The sequence below is a fragment of the Oryctolagus cuniculus genome, chromosome 1 (assembly GCF_051225735.1).
Source record: "Oryctolagus cuniculus isolate XC-2025 breed Fujian yellow rabbit chromosome 1, ASM5122573v1, whole genome shotgun sequence".
NCBI lineage: Eukaryota > Metazoa > Chordata > Mammalia > Lagomorpha > Leporidae > Oryctolagus > Oryctolagus cuniculus.
The window spans coordinates 111,712,604-111,735,433 of record NC_142867.1 but is presented as its reverse complement, the minus strand read 5'-3'; the positions used below and the strand labels follow the sequence as shown (position 1 = coordinate 111,735,433).

Below are 22,830 nucleotides of genomic sequence, written 5' to 3'. Positions count from 1 at the left end.
GTTATTTCAACCCCCTGCCTCAGTGGGCTTGATTATTCCTTCAAATGCCTCCTGACCAAGACAGCAAAAAGGAGCTGGGGGTGGTGAAGCAGAATTAGCAGTTTGAGGTGCCCCAGTCTAAGCTTCTCTCCTCACATGCTGCACCCTGGCATACAGGATACAATTTTTTTTTTTTTTCTAAACACCAGAATAGCCAGAAAATTACTGTTGTGATCTTCTCATGGAGGTGCCCGGGTTAAGATACTTTCATGAGCCTCAAACTGCATGGAGAGGAAGAAAAGAGGCTTTGCCACCCAAATCCTTGGGTTTCCTGTGTACCCGCAGTGTTCCACCTCTCATTGCAGGTGGCTGCAGCAAAGGGTGCCCTGCCCCTCCCCCCTCTATTCACTGCATGGCTTCGGTCAACCCAGCCATGGGGGCCCACCTGTTAATGCCAGCCCTGTCAATGAGTGACCAGAGATCCCTGCAGTTCAGCCTCCTGCCGTTGCTGGGTTAGGGAGAGGGCACAAGCTAGAGCCACTGAGTCAGAACAGGACGTGTTCATCCCAAACAGGACGCAGTATTTTCTGCTATCTGAGGCCAGATGCAGGGATTTTCAGCCCCTCCTTCAGTGAGAAAGTCTCCCAGGTCCCACCAGTGCAGGTTTGAAAGGCCCGGTCTCACTGATGTAGCCCCCTTGGGCCTCCCCAGTCAGCCTCCCGGGGCCAGAGCTGGCTTTGCAAGGTAAGGATTCACTGTCAGTGTTGGGTTTCCTGGCGGCGGCTGAGGTACAGGATGACTTCAGCTAGGCTCAGTGTCTAGGCTGAAGGATGCAGTGCCCCCTTTCCTGCCTTGCTAACCCCTCTCCCTGCTGTGGGATGGTGTGCGCAACGCCTGCCTCCCAGGTGCTGATAATAGCCCAGCAGGTGGGAGGGAGGTACTGGCTCCTTGGGGGCAAAATGATGATTCTGTTCAGCTTCTCGAGTTCACAGCCTTCTTAGATCCTGACACTGATGTTGCAGGGACTCCAACCCCATTTGCAACTCTTCGTGGTGGGGTTTGGGACAGGTGAGGAGAAGGAAGGAATAGGGCAAGACCAGGGTGCCCTGTGCAGATGTTCCCGAGGCTATGTTGGCAGCGCGTTGGCAGGGGCTACCACTAGGAAGTTCCCTGGGAGCCATGGAGGGTTCAGGCATCTAAGGTTGAAAAGTAAATAAACAAAGGAAGGGGTGGGAGGGAACTGTCAAAAACAGCCGGGGAGAAGGGCCTTAAAGCCTTGGGTGGAGAGTGGTCCAGGAGTGTCCCAGCCCGGGGGCGGGGGGGGGGGGGGGGGCTGTTGGGGATGTGTGCGGGGCAGTGGAGAGCCCAGCTGTGGGGACGAACAAAGCGGGCGCTGTGCAAGCGGGGGGGAGGTGCTGCTGTGGGAAAGGGTGGGTGGGGGGACCTTGGACTCCAGCCCCACAAGGGCGTCTTCTCTGGCTGGCCAGGCGGACGGGACGGGGGTGGAGGCGGGGACTGGGGGGGGGGGCGGGCCAGGCTCGCTCTCCTCCTACTCAGCGGGCTCCCAGGGAAAAGCAACAGTGTCCTCCTGAAACCCCAGGCCGCCGCGGCCAAGCCGGGCAAAGGGACCGGTGTCTGCCTCCACCCACCCACCCCAGGTAAGAGGGCCCCCTCCCATTGCCTCTTCGGGTCCTATTCACTGCACTGCCACGACCGGGCAAGGGGAAATCCCAGGGCCTGGCCAGAGGCCTCGGATCAGCGCTGGGCTGGGGGGCTCAGAAGAAATCCATGGGGGAGGAGGGCCACCGCAGGTGAGTGCGGGCCGGCGACGGGGGCTTGGTGCGGAGTCGGCCAGCCGCTTCCCTGGGAGCTGGTCGTTTTTGCCCTCTTGAGCTGCCGCCAGCATCGCCGCCAGAGGGGGCCCTCGCGCCCTCCCCCGGCAGGGCCACTGCCAGGGTCTCGGGTGTCGTGCGCGCGCGTGTCCTCGTCCTTCAGCGTCCCACCCCTCCCCCCTCCGCCGACAGCAGGACCGGCGGGCCGGGGGCTCCCCTGCCGGCCGCCTAGATGGACAAGAAAGGGATGGGGGTCCGGCCTGGAGGCATGAGTGTCCGATAGGGACCCTCGGGGGGTGTCCAGGAGGTGGGAAGCACGTCTGGGGCCTGCCAGGCACTCCTCCAGGGTCCACGTCTTCAGGGCGCGGAGGCCGCAAGGGGCACGTTGGAAAAGTGAGTCGTAGGCTCTCCCCCACGCCCGCGCGGTCTGCATTTGAATCCCCAGCGGAGTTCCCCAGCGCGGAGGCTCAGCCAAGTCATCGGGCTCCCCCGGGATGGGGAAGTGCGGGCGGGCGGGCGGCCGGGTGGGGCCGCCGGGTGCAGGGTTGCCGAGGAGCTCGCGACGCTTCCGGCGAGGCGGGCGCGAGTGGGGACTTGGCCCGGCGGCCGCGGCCGGCGGGGGACCAGGACGCCGGGGCGGGGCCGCATTCTGGGCCCGTTAGCTCAGCCGTCGCGGAGGCTCCCGTGGCTGACTCACCCCCAGCGGTCCCACAAACAAGCTCGCCACTGCGCCGGCCCCCCGCCCCCGACGCCGGCCGCTCCTGCCTCGGCGCGCCCCCCAGCGCCGGATCGCCGCGCGGTGCCCAAGCCGAGCCCGGGCGACCACCACCCGCCTCCCGCCCGGGGTACCCGTGCCCGCGCTCGCGCTCCCGAGTCTGACACGCAGCCGCCCGGCCTCAAGCGGGCGGTGTCTGAGGGGCCGCCCCCTCTGCCCGTGGAGCAAACAAGCGGCGCCTTCTCCCCGCGGACCCCGAAGAAAGGCCGCTTGTCCGGCCGTCAGGGGCGGGCGGGGCGGCCACGGCAGGCGGCCCAACACTGCGGCCTTGTCCCACCCGGGCGGCCCGCGGAGGGGCCGGCCGAGGGGGAGCAGGGGCCTCTAGCCGGCGGAAGGCGCACCCGGCCTGCCCGCTTCCGAGAGGCGCACCCTTTCGGCACCCCTAGATCCCACACAACGCCAGAACCCCGACCGGACTCGCGCCTCTGCAGGGTCCCCGGCCCTCATGCTGCGGCCGCGCGCCCGCCTCGCCTCGCTCGCCGCCTCTGGGGCTTCTGGTCGGCCCGTCGGCCCTCTCCCCTCAGCGGCGCCGCGGTCTTCCCCTAGCTGTCACCCCCTCCACCCGAGGACCCCTGCCCCCAGCCTCTGCTCCCAAACTTCCCTTTCCCCGTCCGCTTCCCCGCAAGGCCCCCTTTCCCCCACAGCCTTGAGTTCTCTCCGCCCCCTGGGCCCTCGGCGCCCCGCTCCGGCCCCCGCCCCGCTCGGACGTCCCGCCCGCTCGGCTCCCAGCCTCAGTTTCCTTCCCTTCCTGCCTCCTTCCTCGAGGGCGGATGTGCGCCGGGAAGGCGAAGGCGGCGGGCGGCCGAGAGGATCCCGGCTCGGCCCCGCAGGCCGCGGGTCGCAGCTATGCGACGCCCGGGGCGAGGCCGCGGCTGGCCCCCCAAGACGCAGGTGAGGGCCCGAGCGCCCCGCAGGGGCTCTGGGGGGCAGCTGAGCAGTGGGGCTGCGGGGGCTGGGGCCTTTCATCTTAGGCCCCATGGGGAGCCCGGGCCTCTTTTAGTGCCAGGGCTTGTGGGCCCTTCCTGGACCTCCCTCCACCCTCACTCGGGCGCCGAGATCCCCGAGAGGCGCCCCGCTCGCCGGAGAGGGCTGGGGACTGCTGCCCGGTGTGGCGCAGGTGCGGGGGTGTTGTCGCTGGGCGTGGAGGCCGGGTACCCCAGGGTCACGGTCACAGCCCCGGCCTGGCCGCATTGGGGGGGGGGGGGCTCCGTGTCGCCCGTCCAGTCCGGACACAGAGACCTCTGCCACTCTGCTCCCGAGGTAGCTGGGGTGCTGCTGCCCGACTTCTTGCTGCAGAGCTGGGGCCTGTTTTTGGCAGCTGAGCTGGGTGAGGTTTCTCAAAAAGACCGTGGTGGCAGGCAGGGTGGGTAATTACAGACCCTGGAGGGGGCGGGAGGTTGGGGGGGGACTCCGGATGCCCACCGGTCAGTCAGCGCCCTCACTCCGCGCTCAGGCCAGGATTGGGGGTCCGAGGAGGGCGTGCCTCCAAGTGGCGGCTCTGAGCCGCGGCGATGGCCGCCTGCGTGCGGACACCGGCTGGTCAGGTGTTTCCACTTCGCCGGGATTAGGTTTCCTGGCTGGGGCCAGAGGCTCGCACCTCCCAATCTCTCCATCTTATCTTCTCCCCACACCTCTCTCCTTATCTCTCCTTCTCCTTTCACCTCCTCATTCCCTTCTCTGTTCTCCTCTAGCACTCTTGTTCCCCATCAACCTTATTCCTTTACAATCTTTATCTCCACTTGAAGTTCTTTGCCAAATAATTGAGCACGCCCACGGCTGCCTCTCACTCCGCTTTGACAGGTGAAGGAACTGAGGCCTGCACCTGTGAATTGCTTCGCTCAAGGTCATGCAGCTGGTCTTAACTGGCATTTTTACAGTGTTTTGCACTTCGAGGGGTGTCACTGAATACAAGACCTGAATCTTCAGACAGCCTTTAAAAAAAAAAGTAGCTTTATTGAGGTATAATTTATATACCATAAAATTTAATTTTAAATCCAATTTAAAGTTGGCACTGTGGCTCACTAGGCAAGCACCCCGGGTTCTAGTCCCAGCTGGGGCTCCGGGTTCTGTCCCGGTTGCTCCTCTTCCAGTCTATCTCTCTGCTGTGGCCCAGGAGTGCAGTGGAGGATGGGCCCTGCACCCGCATGGGAGACCAAGAAGAAGCATCTGGCTCCTGGCTTTGGATTGGTGTAGCTCCGGCCGTAGCAGCCATTTGGGGGGGGGTGTGAACCAACGGAAGGAAGACCTTTCTCTCTGTCTCTCTCTCTCTCTCTCTCTCTCTAACTCTGCCTGTCAAAAAAAAAATACAATTTAAGTGTGCAGTTCAATGATTCTTACATTATTTATAGGGCTAAGCAACTCTCTTTACAATCTAATTTTTAAAATGTCTTAACTGTTTCACTTAGTTTCATTTCATCTGGAAGGCAGAGAGAGAGATCTTCCTTCTCCTGGTTCACTCCCTAAGTGCCCACTGCAGCCAGAGCTAGGCCAGGTGGAAGCCATGAGTCTGGAACTCAATGCAGATTTCCCCATGTGGGTGGCAGAGATACTTGGGCCATGATCTGCTACCCCTAGGGTGTGCTGTAGCAAGCAGCTGGAACCGGGAGCAGAGCCAGGGCCTCTAACTGTAGAACATTTTTGTCACCCCCACCCCCCCCAAAAAAAAAGAATCTTGTGCTCGGTTAGTCACTCCCCATCCCACCCCCAGCCCCAAGCAAGCACTGGTCAATCTTTTTTCTCTCTCCAAGTTTTATGGAAGAATGTCTTGATAATCAGAGGTTAAATGCTAGTGAATAAATAAAGTCAGGATAGAATTTCAGGTTATTGCGTCCCAGCTCACTCTTTCTGTGAAAGTATGATGCCTTTCCCTCTCCATTATTTTGTTTTTATCACCCCTCCTTTTGCATAAATTTCCCATTCCCAACCCACTGTCCATCTCTCCTCCCTCGGAAAGTGAGTCTAAGGAAGCCGTACAGCGATCTCCATCCCTGGAAATTCTTCCCCATGGCCAGATCTCCTGGGGAGGAGCTAGGCCAACTTGGGACTTGGTGTTAAGTGAATGGCTTTTGCCTTCCCTTTTCCTAGGCGGCCTTTGGGTGGGCCCCAGGCCTATTCCGGACTCTCTTCCGCTAGCTTGGGTGGAAATGGTGACAGAGGTGATGTAGTCCAAGCAGGAAGGGTGGAAGCCGGGAGGGTAAATTTAGCAACTCCATGACCGAGGCCTTAAGGACCCACTGCCAGAGTTAGACACTCCTTGGAATGCTGGCTGTGCCCCCACTTCCTCTCCAGGTCACCTCGTAGGCTGCTGGAAGAGCAAGAGGAGGGAAACCCCGCTGTCCTGAGTCTACCTCCCTCACCCTCACCACTCTCTTCTCGGCTTTCCCCAGCAACACTTCAGTAGCAAGCTGGCCAAGGGATGGGCACATGGGTGCACATTAGCACACAGAGGTCATTCCTCAGTTCCTCAGGTGCCGGAAACGTGAGCCGGGGAGAGACAAGGTGCATGGCTGGGATTCGAGTTCTGGCTCTGAAGCCTGCCTTCTCCTGCTTCTAAGAGCACTGAGCCAGCTCAGAACCCAGAGAGGTTTCTAGCTGGCTGTGTAGGGGTGGGGGTGCTTTCTAGGGAAGAAAGGGTGCAGGAGTGGAGATATACAGAGATGGCAGACTGTGTCTCCTCTGTCTCCTGTGAGGAGACGCCCTGATGACACCCCTGGGGAAAAAAAGAAAAGAAGGAAAGGTTGACGGAGAGTCCCTGTTGCATTCTGCCACTCCCCTGGGGGGCCTCTGGCTCCCAGGGTTCTTAGAGGGGCTTCCCTGGACTCTGCTTTTCCCACTAAGGTAGATTTCCCCTCCCCTACTTAAGGCTCCATGTGGCTGAGGTCCTTTGGCTGCCAGGGCTTGGGTTCTGGGTAGCCTAAGAAAGCACAGAGGTGCAGATTAGGCCTGAGGGTGTTGATTGGACCTATGGTGACAAGGACCAGGACTGGTATGGTGTGGTATCCATGCCGTGGCTGTGGGTGAGGCATCTTCTGTGCCCTGGACCCCAAGCTCCTTGACTGCCTCCAGTTTTCCTTCAGCATGAGCTTACTGGCAATGATGATGCCCAGCCCTGAGGACAGTGCTGCAGAACCCACTTCTTTCTAATTTGGGAGACAGACAGATATAGTTCCTCTTGGTTCATTCCTCAAATGCCCCCAGTAGCCTTGACTGGATCTGGCTCAAACCAGGAGTCAGGAACTCAATCCGGCTCCCCCACGTGGGTGGCAGGGACCCAGGTACTTGAGCCCTTGCATCTTAGAGTCTGCATTCACGAGAGGCTGGACTCAGGAGCTGGACCCAGAGCCAGGGATCAAACTTACACGCTCAGATGTGGGATCCTGGTGTCTTAATCAGCATCCTTACTGTTGGGCCAAACACCCCAAGAACATACTTCTTTTCCTCTTTTGCCCTGGCCTCCCAACTCCCCCTGCTCTGCTGTGTCCCTAGGAGCTCTGGAGCCCCAGGACCATGGATGCTCTCAACAGGAGCCAGGGAGGTCCTGGATGCAAGACCCAGGCCATGGTGCAGGTGAGTAGGGTCGGGGCTGCAGGATGAGCATGGGTTCGGCTCTTCTACCTACTTACGTCTCAGCCCGAGGAGGAGGGCAGCAGTTCTGGCTTTTGTGGCCTTCCCCAGGTGCCAAGCCTATTAACAGCTCACTCTATCTGAATCAGGTTAATTGGTCCACTCAGAAACTCCTCTTTGAAAGTCGGAAAACAGTTTGTGTCCCTGAGTTGTATCACTGTCTTGCCCCCTGCCTGTGCCCTCCCTGGTAGTGTGGCCAGGGCAAGCAATGGCCGGCCGAGGAGATGGAGAGCCAGGGAGCTCCACTGGAACCTCCTCTAAGACCCTGCCTCTACCCCTTTCTCCCTGTTTCTGTTTTAGTAGACAAAAGGGGCAGCTGAGCCAAGACTTGAGATAAATCCAGTGGGACGAGTTAGTGGCCTAGATTCAGATCTAATTAGAATTTCGGGGACTGATGCTCTGTATGAGGTTTGTGCTAAGCCTTTCGGCACCCTCAGAGCCTTGTGGAGAGAGTGCTGGTGTGACCAGGACTAGGGTGGTCTCTGATGGTGCTCATCCCCCGCCCCCACTCCCTGCAGAAGGGACCTTTGGACCTGATCGAGACAGGCAAAGGGCTGAAGGTGCAAACGGACAAACCCCATCTGGTGAGCCTGGGCAGTGGGCGACTCAGCACGGCTGTTACCCTCCTGCCGCTGGAGGAAGGTGAGTGTGGGCAAGGGCGTCCCGCCTGCCGCCTGCCACCCCCTCCCCACCACAGGCATTCCTGCCTGGGAGACCAGACCCCTGCATGTAGTGTGCCCTGCTGCTGTCTGCCGGCCATCCTAGTCCTCCCTCCCTCCCAGCTTGCCCCCCTAGTCTCAGCCTCCCTGGACAGCCTGCCTTCTGTGGTAGCTGGGATTAAAGATCAGTTTAGAAATGAGGAGGATAGCACTGCTGAAACAGGAGAGCACGTGCTGTTGGCAACCAGTCTGGCCAACAAGAAGGAGGCCCCACCCAGGGCATGGGGGCCTGGACGGCGGAGAATAGAGAGACAGGAGTGGGGGGGCAAGATCTCCCATGATAAGACCCTGGCATGGCCCCCTTTGCACTCAGCTTCTGCTCTCCCTCCAGCCTCTCCTGGCTGCACTTGTTGCCAGGGTGATAGTGCATTCCCCACATTCTCCAAATACCAGTCCCAGGGGCTCTGCCAGGGGGAGGGAAGGAGGCAGGGGAGGGGGTGCAGGTGGCAGAAGGAAGGAGAGAAGGAGACTGGAGATTTAGAAGAAGAGGGGGAAGAGTAGGAGGCAAGGGAAACGGGACAAAGACACAGGGAGGGGCAGTTGGGGGGACCAAGGGAAGGTCTGCAGAGTCAGGCGCCTTCTCTCCCTCACAGCAGAGCTTTCTCTGCCGTCTCCCCAGACCCCGGGGCCAAAGAGGGGCAGCAGTGGTGGGCAGAGAGGAGGTAGAAATGCATCTCTCCCACCTCCGTGGTCCCCTTTGCCTTGCTCCTGCTCAGCCTGACAGCCCCTCTGACTCAGTTTGCCTCTTGTCTCCAGGGAGGACGGTGATTGGCTCTGCAGCCAGGGACATCTCGCTGCAGGGCCCGGGCCTGGCTCCAGAACACTGCTACATTGAGAATCTTCAGGGCACCCTCACCCTCTACCCTTGCGGCAATGCCTGTAGTATTGATGGGCTCCCTGTCCGGCAGCCCACCCGGCTCACTCAGGGTAAGGTCTGGTGCCCCCAAACCGACGGGGGTCTCCATTTAAAAGCTTGTACATGTTAGGCGCAAGGGAAGCCTTCTGTGATGTTCACCATGGTAACCGCGGGAGTGGTTTCAGGGGGCAGGATGCACAGGTGCGCCTGGATGTGCCTTAACAACATCCCGAACCCCTCCAGCACCCAGACGAGTCTTTAACCCGCTGTCTCTCTGGTCACCCACACCTGCCTCTCCACACCATCGGGAGAGAAGAGGTTCCAGTGCCTGCTGTCAGAGGGCCCGGGCTCTGCTGTGGTGGTGTTGGGGGTGAGCAATGGCAGTGAGAGAGTATCAGTGTCTTTGTTTCATAATGCCTAGAGGGAGGCTTTTTAAAAAAGTATTTATTAACATATATTTATTCAAAAGGCAGAGAGACAGACAAAGGTCTTCCATTGACTGGTTCACTTACCAAATGCTTGCAACAGCTGGGGATAGCAGGGACCCGAGTCCCCAAGCCTTCACCTGCTACCTCCCACAGCACACATCAGCAGGAAGGCGGACTAGGGAAGGAGGCCAGGACTCACCTTAACCACTGGGCCAAACACCTGTCCCATTCCTTTTTCCTTTTTAAAGTTTTATTTACAGAGTGAGTTGTTTGAGAAGCTGTAGAGGACAAAACTTGCTCTGGGAATGGGCCAAGGGCAAAATCTGATGGCAGAATCTGAGGATATGGCCACTCCTGGTACAAGGCTGTTGGTAGCAGCTTTGGGGTCATGAATACAGTTACAGCTTAGTTTCCCAAAGCAATGGGCCTTTTTGTTAGAGAAGCTGGCTCTAAAAAACAGGCCCTGAGTACTATGGTTACAGACAGGTAAAAGGTCAGCCCACACAGCACTTTTAAATATACATATATATGTATGTGTGTTTGAAACGGAGTGACGGAAACACAGCTGGGGGAGAGAGCAAGATCTTCGGGCTACTGGTTAATTTCCCAACTGCCTGCAACAACCAGGACTAGACCAGGCCAAAGTCAGGAGCCAGGAACTTCATCCAGATCTCCCTTCCCAGGCACATTCGCAGGGAGCTGGACTGGAAGCGGAACAGCCAGGATATGGGATGCTGGTATTGCAAGTGGAAGTTTAACCCACTGGGCCACGGCATTGGTTCCCCAAGTAGCACTTTGACAGCCTAGGTGTGGTCACTGTGGAAACGGGGTCTGAGAGCAATCCCTACTGTGAATCATCCAAGCAGGGGATTGAGAAAAGTGGATTTGGGTGGCGATGAGAGGGGAGGGTGCCCTGAGGATGGGTGTTTCAGGCTAAGTCTGGCTCTGAGCAGGAGGGCTGGCATTGTTTTCTGAGAACTCTTACCGGCTGGAAGCCCCTTTCCAGGAGAGCACCCTCTTGCTCCAGGGTCTCCCACCCTCCTTCTGTGCACACCCCTTGGGGGGGTCTTTAAATGCTACTCCCTTCACAGCAGACTCAGGAAACCCTTGGGTCATCACGAGACCTGAATTTGCCCTACTCCTTCGCTCCTGCCCTTGGGTGAGCACAGGGTATGGACATCTGACTGCAAGGAGGCAGCTGTGTCAGTGACGGCAGGCAGGCCCTTGCTTCCTCCGGGGTTTTGGGTCTCTGAGTCTGGAGGAGAGCAAGGGGCCCCAGAGACTGGGGCTTTGGCTATGAAGCCATCTGGTTCCTGAGAGTCCTGTTTGGTTTCAGAGAGGGCATTGTCACGGAGACTTAAGTGCACAGAGGTGAGGCCACAGAGCAAAGCTGAAAGGCAGCCCGGTGTTCCCCCAAAGAACTGTCTTGCCCAGTGTGTTGGGAGCAGGGCAGGGGAGGGTAGGAACCAGGCCCTGCATGTCTCTCGTCCAGTCTTCATAGGGCATGGTTCAGTTCCCTGGGAAGAGGGAGGGCCTGGGGCCACAATGAAACTTTCAAGCATTTCCTGTGGCCCTAGTGACCAACCCCACCCCTTGCCCAGCAAGATGCCCACCCTGCCAAGTATGTGCCCTCCCACTCTCTCTGACCCTAACCCCCTCCCCTACCCACCCCCCCACCCCCACCCCATAGCCTTCTTGTCTGGGCCCGCCTGTCTCAGCAGCCTGGCAGCCTGTGCAGGGGTAGGCAGAGGCACAAAGGAATGGGTGTTCTTCTCCCCAGCCCTCCCCTCCCCTGGGCTCCAGGAGCTGAGGGTTCCTTGTCTCATCTCTGGAGCAAGGCACCAAGCCCAGCCCTGCCTGGCCCCACTCCGGACATTCTTGGGAGTGCGTTTCCTTGGAAACTGGGTGGCTCGGGGGTGCATGTGCTATCTCTGTGTGTCTGTGTAACTGGAGTGTGTTTATGCATCTCCGGATGTGTTTGTGACTCTCGGCTTGTGTTGTTTCTCGTGTTTATGGATCAGCGTGTTCAACTGGGCAGCAGGGGTGGACGCAGGACCAAGAGTACGGAAATGTCTGCTTGTGCTCCTCGTGTACATGCAGACTCACTGGCTGTATGCCGGTCCGTGGCGTGTGTACGAGGGGATCGTTTTCCCTTCATCTGGCCTTGTAGAGGGGATTCGCCTCTTTGCACAGACGGAGATCCACCCTGGGAATGACAAGGAGCCTGCTCTGGCTGCGACAGGCTTTAGATGCATCACTCTGGGCCCTGTGCCCAGCCATAGGCTGCTGGGAGAGACGTAGTCCACGACAAGCAGAGACGGCAGTGACAGGCACTTCCAGCAGGAATACGCGTGGGCCAGGGGAGGGGGAGGCAGGCAGAAAACAGATGCCAGCCTTTAGCGTGGAGCTGTGAGTACGGGAGCATGGAGTGAGGAGTCGGGAAGATCCTCATTCTGCGCCTTGTAGCCAGGCATCTTGGCACATCCCACGCTACCCTCTTCTCTACCAAGCCAGGGGTGGAGCTGGAAATGGGACCAAGGAAGCGAGGAGGAATCTCAGTCTGGGTCTAGGCTGCCCCACCCTGGGGCCGCAGTGCCAGACCACATGAAAGCCCTGGGAGGGGACTAAGTAAGAGAGGACTCAGAAGGCCACACAGCTCAGGGCCCAGGCTGTGTAGACAGCAGGTCCCCATCCACTCCTAGCATGCATCCCTAGCCCTTGTCTCCAAATCTGCTTCACTCCCTGAAGCCCTCACTGGGGTGTTGGAGTTGTGTGCAGGCCAGCAGGGGGTGTGGCTCGGGAGCCAGGACTCCTGGGTTAGCCAGCTGCCTCTCTGGGATCTCCTCCTCTCCTACCCAGCTATCGGTTACTCCTTCTGTGAATTGGGGGGCAAAGCCTCCAAGCTTGCTCTGTTCTGAAACTCATAAAGATCTGACTAATAAATAAAGCTCAAAAGAAGAAAAAACAGAAGCCAGGGCCTCGGCTCCCCAGTGCCTGTGGCTGCCTCCTGCCCTATTTCTTGCTGGGTTTGTCCAGCTGGCCATCATAGTTTCCAGACCGATGAATCACTCTTCCTGAGGAGGTTTTGTTTTTTAAGCCTCCCCTCATTTTGCATTTGACCCTAAATGGTTCTTCCTTTTCCTTTAGGAGGGGGAATAAAATGCTTTGCACATGCGAGTGTGTGGATGTGTGTGTGTCCAGAGCGGGAGCGGGGCAGGGTGGGCTATTTGGTGAGGGTGAAAGTATGCCTGATGGGTTCCCCAAGGCACTGACTTTTTATTTCGCAGTCTCTTCAGGGACTGAGGGAAAGGGTGGCTGTGCCAGAGTGTGTAACCAGCAGGAGGGCTATGTGTACTGAGGGTGCTGGGGGGACTCAGAGTGTGTGTGTGTCTGAGAGGCAGCGAGTCAGACTGTGTGAGTGGTTGCACACACACAGTGGATTTGGAGGGAGACAGGCTGGATGACCTGTGAGCTTCTGGGGTCCAGCGCTAGGTCCCTGCAATTATCTAGGGGCCTTGGCTGGTTCCTGCCTGGCTCAAAATCAGCCTGACCCTGGGGGCACCGGGACACTGTTTCCCAGATAGGAAAAGTGCTTTGTGGGGCTGGGGACAGCACGACCGGAGGACTGGAGGTGGGGTAGGAAGGAGAGGAGGTGGCTTCTGGGAACTCAGCATGCAGACTGCCTCTGGAAGGGCAGTGTCTTGGTCCAGCCTGGGTCATGGGTGAGCTGTGGAGAGTGGGGTCCAGAGGAAGAGGTGTTTACACTGAGCTGGGCTCAGTGCTGCCTGCATGGCACAGGGCACTGCCCTGGCCTGATCACCAGCCCAGGGTGACCTTGTCTCAGTGGCAGGCTGAGGGCCAATGCTGGACCTAGGGACCCATCTGGATTCCATGGGGCCCCTGCTCTCCTCTTCCTCATATATGGACCCATGGAATGTTCTCCGAGGTCACTGAGGCCAGCCACCTCATTCCATAGATAAGGAAGCCCAGGCCAGCATGACTGGCCCTAGGTGACACCGGCTCGGACCCCAGCCTCTGCCACTGGCTTCCTACCCTGCGGGGTGCTGAGTGAGACACCGCGCTGCGCCTGCGCACTCTCACCTTTGCGTGGCCAGGCCAGCGTGGCCTCCCTAGGACCTCTCCTTTCAGCCCACGTCCCCGCCCTGGCGCGGATCCCCGCATCCTCCCGCCGCCCCGCCCTCCGCATCCCGCTCCCCTCTCTCCTCTCTCCTCCATCACTTCCTCTTCCCCTCCTCCCTCCTTTGTCCCTCCCTCCCTGGCTCCCTTCCCCGGCCGCCGCTGGTGGCCGGCCCGCCCCTCCCCGGGCATTGGCGGCTGCTGGCTGCCTGGCTGCGCGCTCCGAGCCTGGAGCCGGCGGCGCGGAGCTCGGCCCGCCCCCTCAAAGGCCCGGGGCGGCCGGGGGCCCGGCGGGCTGCACTGGCTGGAGCCGACGATCTGGAGGTCCGGGTTCAGCGGTGAGTCCTCCCCCGGCCACCACCAGCCCCAGCCACCGGGCGTGGAGGAGCTCGAGCTGGGAGGCGCCCTGAAGGGTGGGCACCAGGAGGGGGATGGGTCTTCAGCCCCCTGTGTGAGCCTGAGGCTGAGACTGGGTGGTTTGTGCCCTGAACATTTTGGAGTTGGAGTCTGGGCTTGGTGCACGGCTCAGCCGGCCAGACCCCATCTTCCAAAGCGCCTGCAGCCCCCTCCTGGAGGACAGCCTGCAGATGGGCTTGAGGGATCCTTGTTAGGATGAGGGCAGCCTCAGTAGGGATCTGATGGAAAGTGGCAAGCGTCTCCTGCTGGCGGGTCCATTCTGTTTGTGTGGCCAGCAGGGCTGGGGCTGGGGCTCTGTGCCGAGTGAGCATGTGTGCTCTCTGAGTGTGCCGCTGTGTGTGTGTGGTGTTCCCCCTCTGCATGGCAGACATGGGATCCACCCTCTCCTTCGATCGGTTTATTTCCCTCCAGATGTGCAGCTCCTCCAGCCACCTGCACACAGCTGCTCTGGGCATGGGGGGCTGGGACCATGACTGAGACTGGATGGGCAGGGCTCCTGGGCGTCCCTGGAGGGCTGGCCTCTGGATGTGTGGGGCAGGAGAAGGCATCAAGGGGGTTTCTTCCAGAAACAGGCTGGCCAGGCCCCTGTAGGCAATAGGGGCCAGAGTTGGGGCAGAGCCTATGGCCCCTGTGTGCAAATAGAAAGTTAATTTGGGCAGGAGCTGGGCTGCTCCCATCCTGCTGCCCTCTTGCCTGCTCTATTAATACAGATCCAGCTCTGCTGCCTGGCATCACTATTTATAGCACAGAGACAGCATGGCCACACCCCCTGGTGGGGTAGGGGGAAAAGGGGACAGCTCTAGGGGCTAAGGAGGAGGGGGTCCTTAGATGCTCACAGCTTCCTTGGGTGGGCCTGCCGTTGCTGGACTGGAAGCCATGCAGAATCCTCACCTCCTTCCCAGCTTGGACCATGTGGTCAGGCCCCCATCCCCCCAACCTCCCTACCCCATCAACATAGGTTGAGTGGGTCTGTCTAGACCCTGTGTACTCATTAATTAGCTAGTTAAATGGCTGCAAGGAGGGGGAAGGGCCTGGCCAAACTCTTTCTGAAACAGCTGTGGTTGTGATTAGGTGGACAGTGTGGTTGGCTGTGTTGTTTATTCTGGTTATGATTACTCTAGGATCAGCTCCTCTGATTGGTAGCTTGGCAAGGAAGGCCCCCCCCCCCCAACCTCCCATTTAGTATTGTTGGTGCCTGCTTGTGTGGGAGAGCCTATGGGTGTGCCAAGGTAGTAAGTGGCTTTGTCCACTATGGTTGTCTGCCGTGGGCTTTCCAGCCTGCAGGGCCCTCACCTCTCCTACAGCAATGTCTGGGGTTCCAGGAACAGGCTCCCAAGCGTCTCATGAGAGGGCCTGCCAAGGTGCCCACGTGGCCTGGGATAGCCTTTGCCCTTGCAGCCTGGCTGAGCCGAACTGTCTCAGCGTCCAGGAATGTAGACTTCCCTGCCAGTCTTAGCTCAGACTGGCATGAAGCTTGAAGTGCCAAGTGGCATCAGACTGGGCCAAGGACCGGGGGTGTAGACAAATCAGAAAGGTGGGTGGTAGAGAGCACCAGGGCTCTGGCTTCTCCCAACGTAGCATCTTCTCAGGATCCCTGGCACACCTGGTGTAGCCAGCAGGCAGAGTTCCGCCAGCTTGGCTTAGGGTGCCTGTGGGCACACCTGTTGCTGTGCACGCTCCTGAGCCCCTGGCTACATTTTCTGGCTCCCACACACCCTCCTTCTTCCACACACTCGCACTTCCTGGGCAGGACTGGGCTTGTGTCTTCTGCCTGGGAACACACTTGGCTGAGGCCGGCCCCGCGGCCCAGGCTTGGCTAGTTTCCAAGGAGACCAGGGAATAGCCAGATGGTGCTTTTTCAGAAGGAAGGTGAGGGTGGCCCCCTAGACTCTGAGAGGGTGGCAGCTCTCCTGAGGTCATGTAGCAAGAAGGAGTACAAGCAAATTCTAGGCCCACTTGGCCATCTCACTGATCCCTGTTTTTTTCCCTTGTCCTCTGTCTCAGAACTGCAAGTTTCTGCTCTCAAAGCCAACCCTTCTACCCAAGGGGCAGATCAGTAGATCATGGCTTGGTGGGTGGGATGCAGGCATCCCTGTTCCTTGAACATTCTCCAATTACAGATTACGTTTACAGACGCCGTCTTACTAACCCTGCAGGGTCAGTGGTCTTGTCCCCATTTTTCTGGTGAGAGAACTGGATTTGGAGGTGGAATGATTCCACTCAGAGATCTCACAGCTAGTGTGAAGTTAGGCAAGGGCTTAGGTCTTAGGAGACACCCACCTGTGCCCTTTCCACTCTGCCTTGCCTGGTGGGGTTGCCTGTCTCAGGTGTCATTGTGTGGACACTGAGTGTGCAGGTGGGGCTGCCTCTTTGGAGCTCAAGGGAAACCAGCTAGTGCTGAATAGCATAGTGGGGTCCTCAGCCCTGCTCGCACCCCTAAGTGTTTGCTTTCTCCACAGGCTGCATGTTGTGCCTGGGTCAGTCCACCTTTCTCCGCTTTAACCACCCTGCTGAAGCCAAGTGGATGAAGAGCATGATCCCAGCAGGGGGCCGGGTCCCTGGCCCCCCCTACAGCCCTGGTCCTGGTAGGTGCCCAGCTGGGTCAAGGACTCAGGCTGGTAATACCCCTTGGACAGTCTTTTTTCCTTGCCCACTGCAGCCACACTTGGGATGTGAGGACAGGACAGTGTCCGTGGCATGGGCTTGCTGCCACCCACCTTGGACTAGTAAAGGCAGCCAGGCAGCGGGGCTACTGAGAGGGATCCAAGGCAGTGGTGCTTGGAAAGCAGGGAATCATGTGCCTTGAGCGATGGAGGACTCTGCCGGCTTGGACCCCACTGCTCGGGGTCCTGGCCTTCTTGTGTCACCATGACAGTGTCACCCTTGAGAGTGGCCTGAAGGAAGCAGGAAGCATGGGAAGCTCTGGTGGGCCCACCTACTGGTGATCCTGCTCTTGGACCCTGCCCAACCCTCCGGCCGTGCCATGCCTGCCGCTGACTCAGTGGAGCAGCTGCAGTTCATGTGTGAATTATTGATCCCCAGAGGAGAATTGGTGATTGTTCTAGGAACCCACACTGGCTCCCTCAGCCCAGCTGCCTAGGGGGTGGGTACACACCAGAGGGTCTGCCACCCTACACTCTGCACTGGCATTCAGATGACACGCAGCCTTTGCCCAGCCCTGGGGACCTGAGGAAAGGTCATTGGATCACCAGTATCCAAGGCAACCTCTTCGTGCCCTGCATCATCCCCATAATTTAGAACCCAAATTCCATCTTAAAAAGGCTTTGCCTTTTCTACTCCCTCAGCCACAGTCTTTTTATACTCACCTGGGGTCTCAGCATCCTAGGTTACTCATCCACTTCCTAGTTAATTTTTTTAAGATTTATTTTAGGAGCTGGCACTGTGGCATAATGGGTTAAGCCACTGCCTGCAGGCCGGCATCCCATATATACACCAGTTCAAGTCTAAGCTGCGCCACTTCTGATCCAGATCCGTGCTAATGCACCTGAGAAAACAAATGGAAGATGACCCAAATCTTTGGGCCCCGGCACCCACCTGGGAGACCTAGAGAAAGCTTCAGGCTCCTGGCTTTGGATCATCCCAGCTCCAGCTCTTGCAGTGATTTGGGGAGTGAACCGGCAGATGGAAGACCTCTCTCTCTTTCTCTCTCTCTCTCTCTCTCTCTCTCTCTCTCTGCCTCTGCAATTCTGCCTTTCAAATAAATAAATCTTTTTTTTTTTTTTTTTTTTTTTGACAGGCAGAGTGGACAGTGAGAGAGAGAAAGAGACAGAGAGAAAGGTCTTCCTTTGCCGTTGGTTCACCCCCCAATGGCCGCCGTGGCTGGCGCACTGTGGCCGGCGCACTGCACTGATTCGATGGCAGGAGCCAGGTGCTTCTCCTGGTCTCCCATGGGGTGCAGGGCCCAAGCACTTGGGCCATCCTCCACTGCCTTCCTGGGCCACAACAGAGAGCTGGCCTGGAAGAGGGGCAACCGGGACAGAATCCGGCGCCCCGACCGGGACTAGAACCCGGTGTGCCGGTGCCGCTAGGCGGAGGATTAGCCTAGTGAGCCGCGGCGCTGGCCATAAATAAATCTTTAAAAATTATTTTAAAAAAAGATTTATTTGTATGAACAGCAGAGTTACAGAAAGAGGAGAGAGAGAGAGAGAGAAAGAGAATGATAACAATCTTCTATACACTGGTTCAGTCCTCAAATGGCTACAATGGCTGGGGCTGGGCCAGACTGAAGCCAGGAGCCCAGGGCCCAAGAACTCCCAAGCAATTAGCGGGAAGCTGGAATGGAAATGGAGCAGCTGGGAATTCAAAATGGCGCCCATATGGAATCCCGGCACTGCGGGCCAGGGCTTTACCCACTACACCACAATGCTGTGAGTCTTTTCCACTCATCTGGGATCTCAGCAGCCTGGTCCCTGGTTCCTGGTCCACTCCCTAGTTAATTTTTTTAGCTGCTCCTACTTGAGCCTTGCCAAGCCCTTAGTGAGGGCTGTTGGAACAGTGATTCTGGGGACTCCTGGTTGGCTGACAAGGGCTGGGGCAGACTCTCGCTGGCTGGCTTCATGGGGTAATTGGAGGCCCTGAGCTGCCCCTAGCTGCTGGCCAGCAGGGCTTCCAGGAACAGGCTGTTAGTACCAGATCCCTCCTCTGCTTCTTCTCGGATGAAGCTGTGTAGCCCGCACCACCTGCCCAGCCCTGGAGGCTTTGTTTTCCTCCCCAGCCTCTGGCTGGCTGTGTTGGAAGGCCCTGATATGCTTGCTGCTAGACCAGGAGCCTCTGGGACCACATTCAGCCCCCATCTCCTTTGTACACTGCCCACCTGCCCTTCCTGAAGGAGAAGCATAGGAAGCTGGGGAAACCAAGGCAGGGGAGAGCCAGGTTTTGGGGTGGGAAGTGCCTGGCCCTGCTGCTAGCGCTGCCCTAGGTACAGTTAGAGCCAACAGGATCCTGCCCATCCCCTTTCTTTACAGAAAGGGAAACTGAGAGCCATTGACTTGGCTTGGGTTGCCCAGTGGGTCAGGGGCAGAGCTGGCTGGTGCCAGAGCCCAGACCTCCTGGCTACTTGCGCAGAGCTTTTGAAGCCCTGCTGCGCCAGGAGGAGGTGGGGCGCTGACCTCGCTCTTGTGCGCATGCAGCTCCCCGGAGTTGAAGGCCAAGGCCTCAGGCCTCTTTACATTTCCCCTCAGCGGAACCAGACAGCCTGGTGAATGGGAACCACACCCCACAGCCTTCAACCCGGGGACCCTCGGCCTGTGCCAGCCACAGTTCCCTGGTGAGCTCTATTGAGAAGGACCTGCAGGAAATCATGGACTCACTGGTGCTAGAGGATCCTGGAGCTGCTGGCAAGAAGCCCACCGCAGTGTCCCCACTTTCACCGCTGGCTAATGGTGGGCGCTACCTGCTGTCCCCCCCAACTAGCCCTGGTGCCATGTCTGTGGGCTCCAGCTATGAGAACACCTCTCCAGCCTTCTCACCACTCTCCTCGCCAGCCAGCAGTGGGAGCTGTGCCAGCCACTCACCCAGTGGGCAGGAGCCAGGACCTTCCGTCCCCCCGCTGGTGCCTGCCCGCTCTTCTAGCTACCATCTGGCCCTGCAACCCCCACAGTCCCGCCCTAGTGGTGCCCGTTCCTCCGAGAGCCCCCGCCTGGGCAGGAAGGGGGGTCATGAGAGGCCTCCCAGCCCTGGCCTCCGGGGTCTGCTGACAGACAGCCCAGCCGCCACGGTCTTGGCAGAGGCCCGCAGAGCCACTGAGAGCCCCCGGCTGGGTGGGCAGCTGCCCGTGGTGGCCATCAGCCTGAGTGAATACCCAGCCTCCGGTGCCCGCAGCCAACCCACCAGCATTCCTGGCAGTCCCAAGTTCCAGCCTCCAGTCCCGGCTCCCCGCAACAAGATCGGCACACTCCAGGACCGCCCTCCCAGCCCTTTCCGTGAGCCCCCGGGCCCTGAGCGGGCCTTGACTGCCAGCCCCTCGCGCCAGCTGGTGGGGCGAACATTCTCGGATGGGTCAGCTGCCCGCACCCTGCAGCCTCCTGAGAGCCCACGCCTGGGCCGGCGCGGTCTGGACAGCATGCGCGAGCTACCTCCCTTGAGCCCATCTCTGTCCCGACGAGCTCTCTCTCCGCTGCCCACCCGGACCGCCCCAGACCCCAAGCTAACCAGGGAAGTGTCAGAGAGTCCACGGCCCCGGCGCTGGGCAGCCCACGGGACGTCACCAGAGGACTTCTCCCTGACGCTGGGGGCCCGCGGGCGGAGGACACGGAGCCCCTCGCCCACTCTGGGCGAGTCCCTGGCACCCCGCAAGGGCAGCTTCAGTGGCAGGCTGAGCCCGGCCTACAGTCTGGGCTCCCTCACTGGGGCTTCCCCCCGCCAGAGCCCCCGTGCACAGAGGAAGCTCTCCAGTGGGGACCTGCGGGTGCCTGTCACACGGGAGCGGAAGAACAGCATCACGGAGATCAGTGACAATGAGGATGACCTCCTGGAGTACCACCGGCGGCAGCGCCAGGAGCGGCTCCGGGAACAGGAGATGGAGAGGCTGGTGAGCAGGTGCTGGGGTCTCTGGGCATGGACTGGCCGGCCCATCGGGTGGGAGGGGCCCAGGCTTCTCAAGCATCCCCTCTAGGCTGCACCTTCTTGACCAGAATCTCATAGCTCTGGTACCCTGAAGAAGCACTTTCTTTGAAATTTCTAAGGCTTTATCTTAAGTTCTTGCTAATCCCACACTTATTCTGCAAGTTTCACATTATGTGCCTGAGCACAGTGACACTAAACAGCACCAAGATGGTGAGGCCTTTTACTTCCCAGTTTGAGAAGCAGGTGATGGCAATGTGAAGGCTGGGTCCAGAGAAGGGAATGAATTTGTCCCAGATCACACAGCAAGTTCTGGCAGAGCTGGAATTAGGACCCACCTCTCTGTCTTTGCTACTGTGTCTGAGACTTGTCCTCCCTCCCTCCCTTCCTTTTCTTTCTTTCTTTCTTTCTTTTTTTTTTTTTTTTTTTAAGATTTTATTTATTTAGTTGAGAGGTAGAGTTACAGACAGTGAGAGGGAAGAGACAGAGAGAGGTCTTCTATCCACTGGTTTACTCCCCAAATGGCCGCAACGGCCAGAGCTGGGATGATCAGGAGCCAGGAGCTTCTTCCTGGTCTCCCACACGGGTGCAGGGGCCCAAGGACTTGGGCCATCTTCTGCTTTCCCAGGCCATAGCAGAGAGCTGGATTGGAAGAGGAGCAGCTGGGACTAGAACCGGTGTCCATATGGGATGCTGGCGCCGCAGGCAGAGGATTAACCTACTGCCCCACAGCACCAGCCCTGAGGCTTGTTCTTTCTTTAAGATTTATTTATTTATTTGAAAGCAAAGTGGTGGTGGTGGTGGTGGTGGTGGTGGTGGTAAGCAGAGACAGAGAGATCTTCCATCTGTTCGTTCACTTCCCAAATGGCCGCAAAAGCCAGAACTGGGCCAGGCCAGAGCCAGGAGCTTCTTCCAGGTCTCTCATGCAGGTACAGGGGCCCAAGCACTTGGGCTATGTTCCGCTGCTTTTGCAGGTGTATTAGCAGGAAGCTGGATTGCAGGTGGAACAGCTGGAACCCAAACCCGTGCTCATAAGCTTAACCTGCTGCGCCACAACGCTGGCCCCCTTAGGCTTTTTAAATTTTTTTTTTCTTTAGAAAAGTGCCTGGTCCATCTTTCTTGGCTCTCTTTGGCCTCTACAATTGGATGGGGGCCGTTTACCTTGAGCCAGGCAGGGTCATCTGGGAGGGTGGGAGCAGGGAAAAGGAGAGAGCAGGGTGGGCAGCCCCCAGCCTGACCCTGGGCCGCCCTATGTGATAATGCCTGTGTGCACCCTTTGCACTCACATGTGTGGGTGTGTGCAGAGGCTGGGTGTGGCTCTGGGCAGCTGTCTTGGAGATGGCATCTGAGCTGGGCGGGGGCCGGGATTCCCCGGATAGCGCGGGGAGCTCCAGGGGCTCTGGCTGGGATGTACCACATGCCGGAGGACGGGTTCCGCTCACTTCTCACTGAGAGCAGAGGAACGGAGTTCTTGGGGGGGCCTGGGACTGGTTGGAGGAGGTTTCTCTGGAGCCCCTTTGGGAAGAGGTTGGGACCATCTGGGTGGGGCGTGGGGCAGTTGCCCAGCTGAGAGTTGAGGCAGGATCCTGTGGTTTCCTTCTCATCTTGGCCTAGGAGAGAATGCTGGGCCTCCCTGGGCGCTCATCCTGAGAGGGGGCAGTGAGGCTGGCATAGGCACAGGGGTGGGCCCAGCTCAAAGCTCCTCTGTGCAGCCTTCCCACCCCCACCCCACACAAGCACACACTTCCCCACCAGCCCCAGCCTGCCCCACCTGCCACTTTAAGTCTGGGCTGCTGCCTGCCCTGCCCCTCCCACCTCAACCCGGCTGCTTATCTGGGTCCTGGGGCAGGGGCGGGGCCGGGCCCTGCCCCGCCTCCTGGGTGCTGGAGCTTGGTTCCTGGTTTATTTATATTTTTGCCATGGATCATGAGGGAAGCTGTGTAAGTGTCTGGGAAGAGAAGGGACCGCGGCCAAACCTTCGGTGGTGAGAGACACCTGAGGAGGTGCAGGGTCCCCAGAGAGCTAGGGAGGCTGTGGTGCTACGAATGGGAGAGGGAGACACAGCCCAAGGGCCTGATTGTTCCATCCCTCCTATGTCTCCTAGCCCGGAGGGTTGACTGTCTAGGCCGGCTGTGGGATGGGAACAGGTGAAACACTCCAGGGCCTGAGTGTTCAAAGATTGGCAGCAGCCGAGGCTGCTGGGGAGGAGCCCAGGGCTGCCTGAGGGTGGGGGCTGGGAGGACCGTGTCCTGGCCCTGCCTCTTCCCGTGTGTCTGTGGCCGGGTGTCAGGTATCTGTAGACCTGTGCATCCGTTTTCCAGCCCCGTGTGTCTGTGCTGGACGTGTTTGTGTAAGTGTGCATTTGTGCGAGTTAGGGGCTGTCTGTTAACAGGGCCAGTGCACGCATTCTGTCCTTATGTGTCAATGTGTCGGCACTGGGATGTCCGTGTGTCCACACAGCTGTGGTTCCCTGTCAGAAGGG

The 22,830-nt window shown here is 58.9% G+C and overlaps 1 protein-coding gene across 41 annotated transcripts in view; it reads left to right on the top strand.

Annotated features, from left to right (window-relative positions):
* The first annotated feature begins 1,504 nt into the window (after positions 1–1,504).
* Positions 1,505–22,830, top strand: part of PHLDB1 (pleckstrin homology like domain family B member 1) — a 46,710-nt gene continuing 25,384 nt past the window's right edge. For 34 of the 41 annotated variants that reach the window (XM_051837678.3, XM_051837677.3, XM_051837679.3 and 31 more), the window contains exons 1-6: positions 3,288–3,477; positions 7,072–7,152; positions 7,728–7,851; positions 8,685–8,855; positions 16,226–16,351; positions 18,968–20,316. In XM_051837678.3, the coding sequence (XP_051693638.3) occupies positions 3,433–3,477; positions 7,072–7,152; positions 7,728–7,851; positions 8,685–8,855; positions 16,226–16,351; positions 18,968–20,316 (1,896 nt within the window). In that variant the 5' untranslated portion in view covers positions 3,288–3,432. Of the gene's footprint in view, positions 1,638–3,287; positions 3,478–3,678; positions 3,704–7,071; positions 7,153–7,727; positions 7,852–8,684; positions 8,856–13,527; positions 13,688–16,225; positions 16,352–18,967; positions 20,317–22,215; positions 22,289–22,830 lie in introns of those variants that run through there. The other 7 variants (XM_089313381.1, XM_089313313.1, XM_070047164.2 and 4 more) reach the window with 5 other exon arrangements.